The sequence below is a fragment of the Pecten maximus genome, chromosome 5 (genome assembly GCF_902652985.1).
Source record: "Pecten maximus chromosome 5, xPecMax1.1, whole genome shotgun sequence".
NCBI lineage: Eukaryota > Metazoa > Mollusca > Bivalvia > Pectinida > Pectinidae > Pecten > Pecten maximus.
Genome location: NC_047019.1, coordinates 51222636 through 51239698, shown reverse-complemented (window position 1 = coordinate 51239698; position 17063 = coordinate 51222636). Strand labels below are relative to the sequence as shown.

The 17063-nt window shown below is 39.0% G+C and overlaps 1 protein-coding gene across 1 annotated transcript; it reads right to left on the bottom strand.

Annotated features, from left to right (window-relative positions):
- Nucleotides 1-686: 686 nt before the first annotated feature.
- On the bottom strand, nt 687-15596 carry LOC117328306 (WASH complex subunit 3-like). The gene is made up of 6 exons (XM_033885829.1): nt 15444-15596; nt 13690-13854; nt 5831-5971; nt 3027-3134; nt 2493-2557; nt 687-1145 (listed from the first exon to the last, which is right to left on the bottom strand). The coding sequence occupies exons 1-6, from the start codon at nt 15492-15494 to the stop codon at nt 1058-1060; spliced, it is 618 nt and encodes a 205-aa protein (XP_033741720.1). The 5' UTR covers nt 15495-15596; the 3' UTR covers nt 687-1057.
- Nucleotides 15597-17063: the final 1467 nt, after the last annotated feature.

Below are 17063 nucleotides of genomic sequence, written 5' to 3'. Positions count from 1 at the left end.
AGGACAGACCATTAACTTAATGGACCAGGAACCGAAAACTACACCTATTACAGGACAGACCATTAACTTAATGGACCAGGAACCTAAAACTACACCTATTACAGGACAGACCATTAACTTAATGGATCAGTAACTTAAAACTACACTTATTATAGGACAGACCATTAACTAAATGGACCAGGAACCTAAAACTACACCTATTATAGGACAGAACATTAACTAAATGGACGAGGAACCTAAAACTACACCTATTACAGGACAGATCATTAACTTAATGGACCAGGAACCTAAAACTACACTTATTATAGGACAGACCATTAACTAAATGGACCAGGAACCTAAAACTACACTTATTATAGGACAGACCATTAACTAAATGATGTGCTCCTGCTAATTGTGTGGTGCCTAAATTAGTTCCAGTTGACATTCAATGTGTAAGAGGTAATTTTACCCCAATAATAATGTTCCTCTGACAAAAATATCTCGCCTAAGTACTGTCCTTATGTCTGTGGTGTTAATCAGGCGTGTGAGTTTGTAAGAAAATATGCAGGAGTAAATAAAATTACACAACGCTAATTCACAATTGGCAATTTTTTGTGAGATGAAAGGTACTCATCAAATGATCATGTCTACTTCACCAGACATCATTTTACCAGACACTGATAGTCTCAGAAGGTAACAATAGCATGTAAAATATTATTTTATTTGAAATTGTATAAATAAATAATTAATACATATAGCATCCACTGAATTGACCAAACATGCAAACTTAAGGTCTTTCTCGCTACAGCTTTTAACCAGTGACTCGTCATAATCTGACAACATCTTAGTTCATGGGTAATTAGACATTGAGTAGATATAGTCTACTATGGGACAACGTCCAGCTCAATTGATTATCACTGTTGTATCTGATGATTATGATGAGTCAATATACTACCAGGTAATAATTTATTGTACTCTGCTGAATGAGAATGCTGCAGGTTATCACCAAATAAACAGTAGTCTCCAGTGTCATTGAAACCTTGGAATGAATTATCACAATATACATTGATTATGTTTAGTCACTGAAACTATCACTTTCATCACTGAAGTCATCATCACTGTCATCACTCTTTTTGGCAGGAGGAGCTGGGGCATCTGGTGTGCTATAGAAAATAAACGATGTTTAAGTTACTTCAGGCGTGGACTCTATCACATGCTACATACTTATCTACAGTATAGCCTTTGGCAAACACAAACTTATACAGTCAATCTAGGCACATTTACAAAACAATTATACAGTCAATCTAGGCACATTTACAAAACAATTATACAGTCAATCTAGGCACATTTACAAAACAATTATACAGTCAATCTAGGCACATTTACAAAACAATTATACAGTCAATTTACAAAACAATTATACAGTCAATCTAGGCACATTTACAAAACAATTATACAGTCAATCTAGGCACATTTACAAAACAACTATACAGTCAATCTAGGCACATTTACAAAACAATTATACAGTCAATCTAGGCACATTTACAAAACAATTATACAGTCAATCTAGGCACATTTACAAAACAATTATACAGTCAATCTAGGCACATTTACAAAACAATTATACAGTCAATCTAGGCACATTTACAAAACAATTATACAGTCAATCTAGGCACATTTACAAAACAATTATACAGTCAATCTAGGCACATTTACAAAACAACTATACAGTCAATCTAGGCACATTTACAAAACAATTATACAGTCAATCTAGGCACATTTACAAAACAATTATACAGTCAATCTAGGCACATTTACAAAACAATTATACAGTCAATCTAGGCACATTTACAAAACAATTATACAGTCAATCTAGGCACATTTACAAAACAATTATACAGTCAATCTAGGCACATTTACAAAACAACTATACAGTCAATCTAGGTACATTTACAAAACAATTATGTGTCCTGTGAACAGTTTGGACCAACTGTCCCAATTACATACACCAATTAAATTGTATCTACCACATCAATGGTACATGTATATAATACAAAGATGGTGGATCTCTGTCTCAAACAGTCTTGATGAAAACAATGTTACAATTCATAGTACTACACAGTACATACTAGCTACAGACCTAGATTTTTATCATAAATATTCACATTACAGTCACATGATCACTTAGCTACCTCAGATCGAAACTGTAACAGCAAACGTTAACAACATGTCATTGATTGTTGATTTTGAAAATTTGAAGCTTATAATGATCTTTGTCAACTTTTCACAGGAAGTGGTAACATTCTGTTATAGTCTAATATCAAGCATTTCGACATTTTTGTAGGAAAGCGAATGCCCGGCGAAAAAAAAAAAAAAAAAAATCTAAACATTGTGTCCTTTTAAATGGTTAATCATATTTTTAATATACTCCATATTAATACTATTTGATGATGTGAAGTGATATGATTATTCAGTACATAAAAATGTCCTTGCATTTTAAAGAAACTCACCTAAGTAAGTCTGGATTGAGTCCATCCATTTTCATTTTAGGCCTGATTGCTGCTTCAGGTACCCCCTGTAAATATGGCCATAAAAACATTTGTTTTAGGCAGTTTTAGTTTTACTTTCACAACAAATTTCATAAAGATCAGACACTTTTTTAACTTTGACCTAATCAGAGGGCAGAAAATGATAGCCATTTTGTTGAATCGTGAAAGTAAGGTTATAAAAGTGACATTTGTCTCATGATAAACCTACTTAGTAAATTTCATCAAGATCAGACAATATCTTAATATACAACCAATTTAAATTCCAACCAATCAGAGGCCAGAAAATTGCAGCCATTTTGTTGAAATGTGAATCTGAGGTTACAAAACTGAGGATACACAATATACCTACATAACAAATCTCATTTAATTTAAAATCAAACTAAATCAAAATTTCCATCTATCAAAAACAAACAAAAAATGAAAACTGTGATATTATCATCTCTTCCACGAAATTGCTCGACTTATTACATTCACTTCATTTCGCAATTTTCTCACCACTTGAAGCATCTTGAAGTATTTCGCATAGCGAGGATCTTTAGAAACAGGATTATCTGGTTTCTCTTCCTCCACTGGAACTGGAGCAACTTCTGGGACATCTGGAGGCTGTAAACAAAACTATTGCAGTGTAACCTTTTAAAATAACCTGTGGCCTTGAATATATCATTAAGTCATTTGCTTTTGCAAACTTTGTTTGGCTATATCCCAGGAACCCTACCAGACAAATTTCTTCATTCTGAGATTTTTTGGTTTTGGTTTAACATCCTATTAACAGTTAGGGGCATTTCAGGACGTGCATTGATTTGGAGGTGGAGGAAAGCTGGAGTACCTGGAGACAAACCACCGGCTTACAATCAGTACCTGGCAACTGCCCCATGTAGGTTTCGAACTCGCAACCCAGAGGTGGAGGGCTAGTGATAAAGTGTCCGAACACCTTTAACCACTCAGCCATCGTGACCCCCTGATTTTTTGGTATTGAAGAAGTGTAACCATAAAAACAAGCACTTCAGTGTAATCAAGGGAACAAACACTTTAGTGTAACCAAGGGAACAAACACTTTAGTGTAACCAAGGGAACAAACAATTTAGTGTAACAGAGGAAACACAAATACTTCAGTGTAACTAGGAAATAAACACTTCAGTGTAACTAAGGAAACACAAACACTTCAGTGTAACTAAGGAAACACAAACACTTCAGTGTTACTAAGGAAACAAACACCTCAATGTAACCAAGGAAACACAAACACTCCAGTGTAACCAAGGAAACACAAACATTTCAGTGAAACCAAGGGAACACAAACACTTCAGTGTAACTAAGGAAATACAAGCACTTCAGTGTAACCAAGGAAACACAAACACTCCAGTGTAACTAAGAAAGCACAACACTACAGTGTAACCAAGGAAACACAAACACTTCAGTGTAACTAAGAAAGCACAACACTACAGTGTATCCAAGGAAATGGAAACACTTCAGTGTAACTAAGAAAGCACAACACTACAGTGTAACCAAGGAAACACAAACACTTCAGTGTAACAAAGGAAACACAAACACTTCAGTGTAACCCAGAAACACAAACACTTCAGTGTAACCAAGGAAACACAAACACTTCAGTGTAACCAAGGGAACAAACACTTCAGTGTAACTAAGAAAGAACAACACTTCAGTGTAACCAAAGAAACACAAACACTTCAGTGTAACAAAGGAAACACAAAACTTCAGTGTAACCAAGGAAACACAAACACTTCAGTGTAACTAAGAAAGCACAACACTACAGTGTATCCAAGGAAACACAAACACTTCAGTGTAACCAAGGAAACACAAACATTTCAGTGAAACCAAGGGAACACAAACACTTCAGTGTAACTAAGGAAATACAAGCACTTCAGTGTAACCAAGGAAACACAAACACTCCAGTGTAACTAAGAAAGCACAACACTACAGTGTAACCAAGGAAACACAAACACTTCAGTGTAACTAAGAAAGCACAACCCTACAGTGTATCCAAGGAAATGCAAACACTTCAGTGTAACAAAGGAAACACAAACACTTCAGTGTAACCCAGAAACACAAACACTTCAGTGTAACCAAGGAAACACAAACACTTCAGTGTAACCAAGGGAACAAACACTTCAGTGTAACTAAGAAAGAACAACACTTCAGTGTATCCAAGGAAATACAAACACTTTGTCTGACAGGTATTTCTTACAAGGGTGAACACCTGGTTGCTTGTCTGACAGGTCCTACTTACTAGGGTGAACACCTGGTTGCTTGTCTGACAGGTCCTACTTACTAGGGAGAATACCTGGTTGCTTGTCTGACAGGCCCTACTTACAAGGGAGAATATCTGGTTGCTTGTCTGACAGGTCCTACTTACTAGGGAGAATACCTGGTTGCTTGTCTGACAGGTTCTACTTACTAGGGAGAATACCTGGTTGCTTGTCTGACAGGCCCTACTTACTAGGGAGAATATCTGGTTGCTTGTCTGACAGGTCCTACTAACTAGGGAGAATACCTGGTTGCTTGTCTGACAGGCCCTACTTACTAGGGAGAATACCTGGTTGCTTGTCTGACAGGCCCTACTTACTAGGGAGAATATCTGGTTGCTTGTCTGACAGGTCCTACTAACTAGGGAGAATACCTAGTTGCTTGTCTGACAGGTCCTACTTGTACTGGGGAGAATACCTGGTTGGTTGTCTGACAGGTCCTACTAACTAGGGAGAATATCTGGTTGTTTGTCTGACAGGTCCTACTTACTAGGGAGAATACCTGGTTGCTTGTCTGACAGGTCCTACTTGTACTGGGGAGAATACCTGGTTGCTTGTCTGACAGGTCCTACTTACTGGGGAGAATACCTGGTTGCTTGTCTGACAGGTCCTACTAACTAGGGAGAATACCTGGTTGCTTGTCTGACAGGTATTTATTACTAGGGAGAATACCTGGTTGCTTGTCTGACAGGTCCTACTTACTAGGGAGAATACCTGGTTGCTTGTCTGACAGGTATTTATTACTAGGGAGAATATCTGGTTGCTTGTCTGACAGGCCCTACTTAGTTGGGAGAACACCTGTTTGCTTGTCTGACAGGTCCTACTAACTAGGGAGAATACCTGGTTGCTTGTCTGACAGGTATTTATTACTAGGGAGAATACCTGGTTGCTTGTCTGACAGGTCCTACTTACTAGGGAGAATACCTGGTTGCTTGTCTGACAGGTATTTATTACTAGGGAGAATATCTGGTTGCTTGTCTGACAGGCCCTACTTAGTTGGGAGAACACCTGTTTGCTTGTCTGACAAGTCCTACTTACTGGAGGAACACCTTGTTGGTTGTCTCCTGCCTGTTGGCCAGCAGAATTGGTGGATTGTGGGGCACTTGTTGGGACATCTGGTGCTGCTGTAGATCCACTTGTTGGAGCTGTGATGTTCTCTAACCCAGGTATTGATGTAAGCTGGATATGAAATAGTAATTAAATGATGGTAAGGTAAATGTACAGATCAGATACAGTGGATAGCACGATCCCATATCTCTAAGATGCTGGGGTTTTATTCCCTTTCAGGATAGGGAAAAACTAGATTACTGACACATCAGTGGGGGCCTCAATGTGTCCATACCTGGACATAATCTAAGTCATACACTGACATAAAATTACTACTTATATGCTGCAAATATACAAATTACACTATGACCATAACCTTAACATTAGCAATATCTTAAATTCCTATTGCACATATATCTGTATTTCACAGAGTATTATCATGCATGTGATACTTCAGGACATTTTGCCATTTCAATGGGCCTTATATGACGTATATTCCAGGTTAGATCTTTAGCGACCTTGATCTTGACCTTAAGGAAGTATTTATACCCATAATGTGCATCAGCATTTCACATTGTATTATCTGAAAAGTCTGAACTTCTGTACAGGGGGTTAGACGATACTTTTTGGCAGTATTTTTGTGTTGTATTTTTAGTAACCTTGACCTTATGTTTTTTTCCTTATTGCACATCTGCAAATCACAGTGTAACACCATATTAAGTTTCATTGAAAAACAGCACAAACAACATTTTAGTCAAAAGTCTGGATGGCCAGCTAGGCAGACGGACAAAGTACTGACAAACCCCAAGTACTCTGCCATAAAAGCCAACAAAACACGTATACTAACTAATACATTTTTGATAGTAAAATAAAGAGCTTATACCCATGAACACTTGATTTCTATGTAAAGTAAGTGTGACCTTCACCTTTAACCTTCACAGAAGAAAAGCAATTGCAAGTAAGCACTTAAGAAAGAAACCTTGTATGAAGTATAAGTTTGATTGGCAAAAGCAAAGTAAAGTTATTGCATGGAAACAAATTGTCTTTATTTCAGAACAGTGATCTTGACCTTTGACACAGAAAAGCGATCACAAGCAAGCACTTTCAGTAAGATACACTAAATGAAGTTTGAGTTTGATTTGCCCAAAGGAAGCTAATGTTATTGCAAGGAAACTTATTTTTTATTGATAGTAACAGTGACCTTGAACTTTGAATGACCTTTCAAACTGTAAATCTATTCTAAGCAAACACTTTTAAGTTTAAGTATGGAAGAGCTGAAAGCAGTTTGAGTTAAATTGGCCAAAGCAAATTCTTGCAAGGAAAGTGATTTGTTTGTTGATATCAAACAATTCTGTATATGGTTAAGAGGTGCATGTGGGTGTCTCAACTGCTTCAAAAATATAACCCATTAACAAAGTCCAGACTCCCTAGAGGTGTGAAAAGACCCCTGTGATTGTTTTTGTAACATGATTGTGTTAAAAGGAACAAAGTCTGTTGGGATGGGGAAAGACCCCTGGGCTTAGTTTTACATCAGATCCCTGGGCTTGGTTTTACATCAGACCCCTGGGCTTGGTTTTACATCAGACCCCTGGGCTTAGTTTTACATCAGACCCCTGGGCTTAGTTTTACATCAGACCCCAGGGCTTGGTTTTACATCAGACCCCTGGACTTACTTTTACATCAGACCCCTGCAGGGCTTAGTTTTACATCAGACCCCTGGGCTTCGTTTTACATCAGACCCCTGGGCTTAGTTTTACATCAGACCCCTGCAGGGCTTAGTTTTACATCAGACCCCTGGGCTTGGTTTTACATCAGACCCCTGCAGGGCTTAACTTTACATCAGACCCCTGCAGGGCTTAGTTTTACATCGGACTCCTGGGCTTAGTTTTACATCAGACCCCTGGGCTTAGTTTAGTTTTACATCAGACCCCTGCAGGGCTTAGTTTAGCATCAGACCCCTGCAGGGCTTAGTTTTACATCAGACCCCTGCAGGGCTTAGTTTTACATCAGACCCCTGCAGGGCCTTTTAGTTTTACATCAGAACCCTGGGCTTAGTTTTTCATCAGACCCCTGCAGGGTTTACTTTTACATCAGAACCCTGCAGGGCTTAACTTTACATCGGACCCCTGCAGGGCTTAGTTTAGCATCAGACCCCTGCAGGGCTTAGTTTTACATCAGACCCCTGCAGGGCTTAGTTTTACATCAGACCCCTGGGCTTCCATTTACATCAGACCCCTGCAAGGGCTTAGTTTTACATTGGACCCCTGGGCTTAGTTTTACATCAGACCCCTGCAGGGTTTAGTTTTACATCAGACCCCTGCAGGGCTAAGTTTTACATCAGAACCCTGCAGGGCTTACTTTTACATCAGACCCCTGCAGGGCTTAGTTTTACATCGGACTCCTGGGCTTAGTTTTACATCAGACCCCTGCAGGGCTTGGTTTTACATCAGACCCCTGGGCTTAGTTTAGTTTTACATCAGACCCCTGCAGGGCTTAGTTTAGCATCAGACCCCTGGGCTTAGTTTTACATCAGACCCCTGCAGGGCTTAGTTTAGCATCAGACCCCTGCAGGGCTTAGTTTTACATCAGACTCCTGCAGGGCTTAGTTTTACATCAGACCCCTGCAGGGCTTAGTTTTACATCAGACCCCTGGGCTTAGTTTTATATCAGGATAACCTTTATCCTTTGATGCCTCCCAATGCTATACTGTAAACAATTAATCATACATATTTTAGTGGTAGTCTTATACAAACTTTTTTTCGCGCTGAAAGTATTACGCTAAACTATGACTACGCTTATTGTATTTTCTATATACTCTTGCTATATAAAATAGTTTTGGTACGCAAATTCATCAATGCACTAATCTGTTAAAATTCAGAAAGGCTCTAAAATTTTATTGTGTCAAATAGAGTATGTTTACAGTACAGTGTTATGCGATGGGGATCACAATGGTTTCAACAAGAGGCCCAGAGGGCCTGTATCGCTCACCCGGATTTCATGAGATATGAAACAAGAATGATGATTAAGTATATTTGTCACTGGTATTGCTATGTCAATTTATCATAGGCATTTTATATGGGTACATGAGGTTTTTATGCCAAAAAATGCATTAATCCATGAAATAAAATTGACTTTTGGCACAACCCCATAGGGATGCTACAACACAAATGTGAGTGATATCCATTGCTTAGTTTCATAAAAGAAGTTGTTTAAACCAATTGACCCCTTTTGACCCCGCCCTCTGCACCCCGGGGGGAGTGGGGGCTAGTTCCTTCCTTTATAAAATTTTGAATCCCTACCCAAAAGGATGCTACCAGGCAAATATGAGCGATATCCCTTGCTTAGTTTCAGAGAAGAAGTTGTTCATATCAATTCAGCCAAATTGACCCCTCTTGGCCCAGCCCCTCAGGCCCCCGGGGGGGTCAGCCTCACCATTTGTACAATTTTGAATCCCCACCCAATAGTGATGCTACCAGGCAAATATGAGCAATATCCATTGCTTGGTTTCAGAGAAGAAGTCGCTAATATCAATATAGCCCAATTGACCACATTTGGCTCCGCCCCTCAGGCCCCTGGCGGGTCAGCTCCATCATTTGTACAATTTTTAATCCCCACCCCATAGTGATACTACCAGGCAAATATGAGCGATATCCATTGCTTGGTTTCAGAGAAGAAGTCGTTTATATTAAGAGAGCCAAATTGACCCCTTTTGGCCCCGCCCCCCAGACCCTTGGGAGTCAGCCCCACCCCATAGGGATGCCTCTGACCAAATTTGGTCAAATTCTGATGTGTGGTTATGAAGAAGAAGTCAATTGTTGACAGACGGACGGACGACGGACGCAACGGTATATGGCATAAGGTCACTTTGGTCCTTCGGACCAGGTGAGCTAATAATATAACCAAGAAAATACTGGTAAATACCTGTAAATACTGGTAAGTCCTTTAGGGTGGAGAAAGACCCCAGGCCCTTTTTTTACAACATTATTGCAATATATCATTTGATGCCCAACAACTAAATGCTACATGTATGAACAGATATGGGGTTGGGATCTCAATGGTTTCAAAGATATAACAAAGGAACTGCTTCTTTAGGGGTGAGGAAAGACCCTAGGGCCTAGTTTTTATAACAAGATGACGTTTATCTTTTGATGCCCAGCAATTCTATAATATGGTAATGGGGTGGGGATCTATATTGATGCCCAGTGATTCTATAATATGGTGATGGGGTGGAGATCTATCTTGATGCCCAGTAATTCTATAATATGGTAATGGGGTGGAGATCTATATTCATGCCCAGTAATTCTATAATATGGTGATGGGGTGGGGATCTATCTTGATGCCCAGTAACTCTATAATATGGTAATGGGGTGGGGACGTATCTTGATGCCCAGTAATTCTATAATATGGTAATGGGGTGGAGATCTATCTTGATGCCAAGTAATTCTATAATATGGTAATGGGGTGGGGACGTATCTTGATGCCCAGTAATTCTATAATATGGTAATGGGGTGGAGATGTATCTTGATGCCCAGTAACTCTATAATATGGTAATGGGGTGGAGATCTATCTTGATGCTCAGTAATTCTATAATATGGTAATGGGGTGGAGACGTATCTTGATGCCCAGTAATTCTATAATATGGTAATGGGGTGGAGATCTATCTTGATGCCCAGTAATTCTATAATATGGTAATGGGGTGGAGATCTATATTGATGCCCAGTAATTCTATAATATGGTAATGGGGTGGAGATCTATATTGATGCCCAGTAATTCTATAATATGGTAATGGGGTGGAGATCTATCTTGATGCCCAGTAATTCTATAATATGGTAATGGGGTGGAGATCTATCTTGATGCCCAGCAACTCTATAATACGGTAATGGGTGGAGATGTATCTTGATGCCCAGTAATTCTATAATATGGTAATGGGGTGGAGATCTATCTTGATGCCCAGTAATTCTATAATATGGTAATGGGTGGAGATCTATCTTGATGCCAAGCAATTCTATAATATGGTGATGGGGTGGAGATCTGTATTGATGCCCAGCAATTCTATAATATGGTGATGGGGTGGAGATCTATCTTGATGCCCAGTAATTCTATAATATGGTAATGGGGTGGAGATCTATATTGATGCCCAGCAATTCTATAATATGGTAATGGGGTGGGGACGTATCTTGATGCCCAGTAATTCTATAATATGGTAATGGGGTGGAGATCTATCTTGATGCCCAGTAATTCTATAATATGGTGATGGGGTGGAGATCTGTATTGATGCCCAGCAATTCTATAATATGGTGATGGGGTGGAGATCTAACTTGATGCCCAGTGATTCTATAATATGGTAATGGGGTGGAGATCTATCTTGATGCCCAGTGATTCTATAATATGGTAATGGGGTGGAGATCTATCTTGATGCCCAGTAATTCTATAATATGGTAATGGGGTGGAGATCTATCTTGGTGCCAAGTAATTCTATAATATGGTAATGGGGTGGAGATCTATCTTGATGCCCAGTGATTCTATAATATGGTAATGGGGTGGAGATCTATCTTGATGCCCAGTAATTCTATAATATGGTGATGGGGTGGGGATCTATCTTGATGCCCAGTAATTCTATAATATGGTAATGGGGTGGGGACGTATCTTGATGCCCAGTAATTCTATAATATGGTAATGGGGTGGAGATCTATCTTGATGCCCAGTAATTCTATAATATGGTAATGGGGTGGAGATCTATCTTGATGCCCAGTGATTCTATAATATGGTAATGGGGTGGAGATCTATCTTGATGCCCAGTGATTCTATAATATGGTAATGGGGTGGGGACGTATCTTGATGCCCAGTAATTCTATAATATGGTAATGGGGTGGAGATTTATCTTGATGCCCAGTAATTCTATAATATGGTAATGGGGTGGGGACGTATCTTGATGCCCAGTAATTCTATAATATGGTAATAGGGTGGAGATGTATCTTGATGCCCAGTAACTCTATAATATGGTGATGGGGTGGAGATCTATCTTGATGCTCAGTAATTCTAAAATATGGTAATGGGGTGGAGACGTATCTTGATGCCCAGTAATTCTATAATATGGTAATGGGGTGGAGATCTATCTTGATGCCCAGCAGTTCTATAATATGGTAATGGGGTGGAGATCTATATTGATGCCCAGTGATTCTATAATATGGTGATGGGGTGGAGATCTATCTTGATGCCCAGCAATTCTATAATATGGTAATGGGGTGGGGACGTATCTTGATGCCCAGTAATTCTATAATATGGTAATGGGGTGGAGATCTATCTTGATGCCCAGTAATTCTATAATATGGTAATGGGGTGGAGATCTATCTTAATGCCAAGTAATTCTATAATATGGTAATGGGGTGGAGATCTATCTTGATGCCCAGTAATTCTATAATATGGTAATGAGGTGGAGTTCTATCTTGATGCCCAGCAATTCTATAATATGGTGATGGGGTGGAGATTTATCTTGATGCCCAGTAATTCTATAATATGGTAATGGGGTGGGGACGTATCTTGATGCCCAGTAATTCTATAATATGGTAATGGGGTGGAGATCTATCTTGATGCCCAGTAACTCTATAATATGGTGATGGGGTGGAAATGTATCTTGATGCCCAGTAATTCTATAATATGGTGATGGGGTGGAAATGTATCTTGATGCCCAGTAATTCTATAATATGGTGATGGGGTGGAGATTTATCTTGATGCCCAGTAATTCTATAATATGGTAATGGGGTGGAGATGTATCTTGATATCCAGTAACTCTATAATATGGTAATGGGGTGGAGATCTATCTTGATGCCCAGTAATTCTATAATATGGTAATGGGGTGGGAATCTATCTTGATGCCCAGTAATTCTATAATATGGTAATGGGGTGGGGATCTATATTGATGCCCAGTAATTCTATAATATGGTAATGGGGTGGGAATCTATCTTGATGCCCAGTAATTCTATAATATGGTAATGGGGTGGGGATCTATATTGATGCCCAGCAATTCTATAATATGGTAATTAATGGGGTGGAGATCTATCTTGATGCCCAGTAACTCTATAATATGATAATGGGGTGGAGATGTATCTTGATGCCCAGTAATTCTATAATATGGTAATGGGGTAGGGATCTAAACATTCCAAGTTTGAAAAATGTAAGAGGAGCGCTCGCTTAACAAAATATAGAATTATAAAATAAACGGCAATAACTTTCGCAAAAACACCTGAATCAAAATTCTCTTCAGGGAAACACAAGAATATCATGATCGTAATGTATACTAAGTTCAGAGAGGAGATCTCCAAAAAAACAATGGATGGATGGACAAACTGAGTGATAACTATAGACTATAATATAAACTCACCTTGGTCCTTTGGACCAATAAGCTGAGCTATAAATTTTTAGTGTGGCCCCTGTTTGATGAATAGGTAGGAGTATTACTATGAATATGAAGGTAGGGGATAAACAAAGGTTCGAGGAATGCAGGGTATTCAACAAATAGCAGTTAGTTATCCGAACTTAATTTATAAAGAATATATAAAGACGTGGTTGGGACCAAGTGAACAAGTTGACGAATAATTTAAGGGATATTCAAATAATGCGGGATTAAGTAAGTGGGGTTTTACTTTATATATTAGTCCATGATATGACACATTCAATAATTGTGTAATTTTGCAATATGGATCAGCGATGCAGTCATACTAAGCATTTGTGAAGTGTAATCGCACAATTAGGTGATTCAATCAGACATCTCATATGTATGCATCCCAATGATTAAAGTGTAATTATAAATATCAAATGCACATGCAGATTTATCGACCTGCAGTGTTTACCTTGGCTTCTAGAATATTCATTGTGATCTCCAGCTGCTGTAGTCGGCTGGACATGTGATCCAGTTTCTCTTCACATACACATGAAAAACGGTTCAGGAAACTGGCAGTGTGGCTCACAAAGTGGTTCAGGAAAGCTAGGGTTCGCTTCTGGTGTATAGCCTCTACCTGAAATGTGTCACAGATACAGTGTATACATTATGTGTCTTTGTTTGGGTGACTTGTCTTATAAATACTGATATGTCTGACAGATACAGCGTATACATTAATGTGTCTTTGTTTGGGTGACTTGTCTTATAAATACTGATATGTCTGACGGATACAGTGTATACATTATGTGTCTTTGTTTGGTTGACTTGTCTTATAAATACTGATATGTCCGACAGATACAGTGTATACAATATGTGTCTTTGTTTGGGTGACTTGTCTTATAAATACTGTTATGTCTGACGGATACAGTGTGTACATTATGTGTCTTTGTTTGGGTGACTTGTCTTATAAATACTGATATGTGCTTTGGAAATGAATAACACTCCAGCCTGTTGCCATAAAATTACTGACCACTAATTAATGCCACGGTAATTAGAACCACTAATGTGTTTATCCTGTGTACAAGTGTCCATAGAACAAGCGGCACCCTTGTGGCTGTTTCGTGAGCGAGTCAACATTAGTAGAAAGGTCCAATTTGTAATTCCGTCCGCCGTTCCCAGCAACCTATATTGGGTTTTATTGTAGGCATCTACATGTAAATCATTGGTCAAGTGTTAATAAGTTCATCCAACATTCCGTGTGACTATTTGTGATGTCATAAAACATTCAGAAATGTGCAAACCACCATATGTGACTAACTTTCACATTTCTTTAGATCTGTGATGGGTCATGGGCATTTCAACTGCATAGTCCAATAGGTAGCTTTTGTGACTGTCCGGTTAAGTGTCATGTCTGTTTATCGAAAGTTAAGCAATGTCAAGTGCTTTCAGCTATTGGATGGGTGACCGCTCTGTTGTACCCCCAGTGCAAGTATAATTTTGTAGCAGCGAACGGGCCTGGTATCCTGTAGGGTGCCCTGGGACAGCATGGGAAGCACAATGTTCCTGAAGACTTGTTGGTGACTAGGGTGTTTGGTCATGAGGCGGTACCGCTATAACAAGAGGGACAGTTGTTTTTGCTGAGGATGCCAGGTTGAACCCATGGAAGCTTTGGGAAGAAGATTATCGGCGAAGAAGGTCATGTGAATCTGATATTGATGGTTCATGGATATGGGCATTTCAGCTGCATAGTCCAATAGCTAGCTTTTGTGGCTGTGCGGTTGAGTGTCGTGTCTGTTTAGCGTTTATCGAAAGTTAAGCAACGTCGAGTCTACTCCTATACGTATATGAGGTCTTATTCCACCTGATTACATTGTTAGATATGTTACATGACAGCCTGTCAAAAGTTTCCTGTCGTGTAAACCTCTAATATTATTGGAGTACGAGTCGTGGTCAGCTCTTGGATGGATGACCGCTCCGTTGTACCCCCAGTGCACGTTACAGATCTGTCGCTACTTTTGACTACCGTCTGTGCTTTGCAGAACAACACTGTCAACAGTCCCGCTTTGGAATAAAAGCCAGTGTTTTCCCTTTAACAGTGCGATACTTAACTGTCCCAATCATGAGTACACTGGATATAAACACCAGTTTTGAGAGACGAGACTAGTAGGTTTTATCTGCGGTAATAAACTGTTTTGTTATGTGGAAGTGGTCTAATTAAATATCTACCTTGGTGTAATCCACCCCGGGACCTACGAGAGGCAGCCCGTCCGCATCCATGGCTTGTCTGTCTTCTCTAACAACGAAGCATCCTCATCATGATCATGGGATTGTGATCCTACCGTGGTGGGAGGACATTGGGGTGCGTTCGAGTACTTCTAACTTTCATTACGACGACATTATTCAGGATCATTTTAGAAATATTGATAGGTCTAATAGGAATATTTCTTAGTTACATGCTGGCAGAAACATGTAGAATCTAGTATGTTATATATATGTTTCTGATTCTGGTATGAAAGAAAAAGCCTAATCGCGAACTTAAAGCATTCAGGAAAAACTTAAATCCTCTTTATCCGTGTCATAAATTTCAAATCAATTTTTAAGGTCCTTCAGTACTTGTGCCGATAAAGATTTGAGAAATAACCAAAATAAAATGGTTTGTAATCAATGATGAACCTCTCAAATATAATAAGATAAGATAAGATAAGTTTTATCCTGCTATTACTCTGGCTGAGTACTCGCTGACCTGCGTGGGAACTCTTTTGCTCCTGCTTTATAAGTTAAGCGCCTACGCTACTTCGATTTATTATTGCGCATGTGTAAGGAACATTTGAACTCAATAACTCTGGTATTGATTCAGCAGTTAGGAACTTCAGCGACATTATGAAACCCGCCGCATCTAAATCAGTGAAATTAAAAAAGAAATCTCAATTGCGGACAATCTCAACGCACAGAAATAAAAAATGGTTTGACCAGGACCTTCAAAATAAACGCAAGGAACTTGTAAACAAGGGTGCTCTACTTTCGAAATCCCCCAATGACCCAATAATCCGAGGACGATACTATACATTTTACCGAGTATACAATAAGCTACACAAATACAAATTTAGAACATTTAAACAAGAGATCCTAAGTAAGCTTGATAACTTGCGGGAAAATGATCCGAAAAAATATTGGTTCATGGTAAAATCCTTAAAAGAAGATAATGAGAACACTTCTGGCGCCAATAAAATCCCACCAGAGAAGTGGACTGAATATTTTACAAATTTAAACACTATACCTCAGGCTCACCTGGCAAGAGAAAAAATGATAAATGATCAGGTGAAGTCGATGGAACGGAGCAGATCCTTTGGAGAACTCGACTTCAGAATCACTACAGATGAAATATCAAAAGCTGTATGTAATTTGAAAATTAACAAATCCCCTGGTCTGGATGGAATCCCCAATGAAATGATAAAAGCAGGGATTAGCCACCTGAACCCAGCCATATAAAAAAAACTATTTAATCTGGTTCTTTCATCAGGGTACTATCCGACTAAATGGTCATCTTCATACATAACCCCAATAATCAAGTCCCAAGACCCAGAAAAACCAGAAAATTACAGGGGAATTGCTATAAGCCGAACGCTTGGAAACTGTTTAATACCATCCTAAACAACAGACTTAACAATTTCTATAAATCCAATAAAACCATTCATCCATCTCAAATTGGATTCTCACAGAAGTAAATGACATCAGACCACATCTTTGTCCTGAAAACCCTCATTGACAAATATACAAACATACCAAAAGGCAAACTCTGTGCCTGTTTCGTTGATTTCAAGAAGGCCTTTGACAGGGTTATCCATT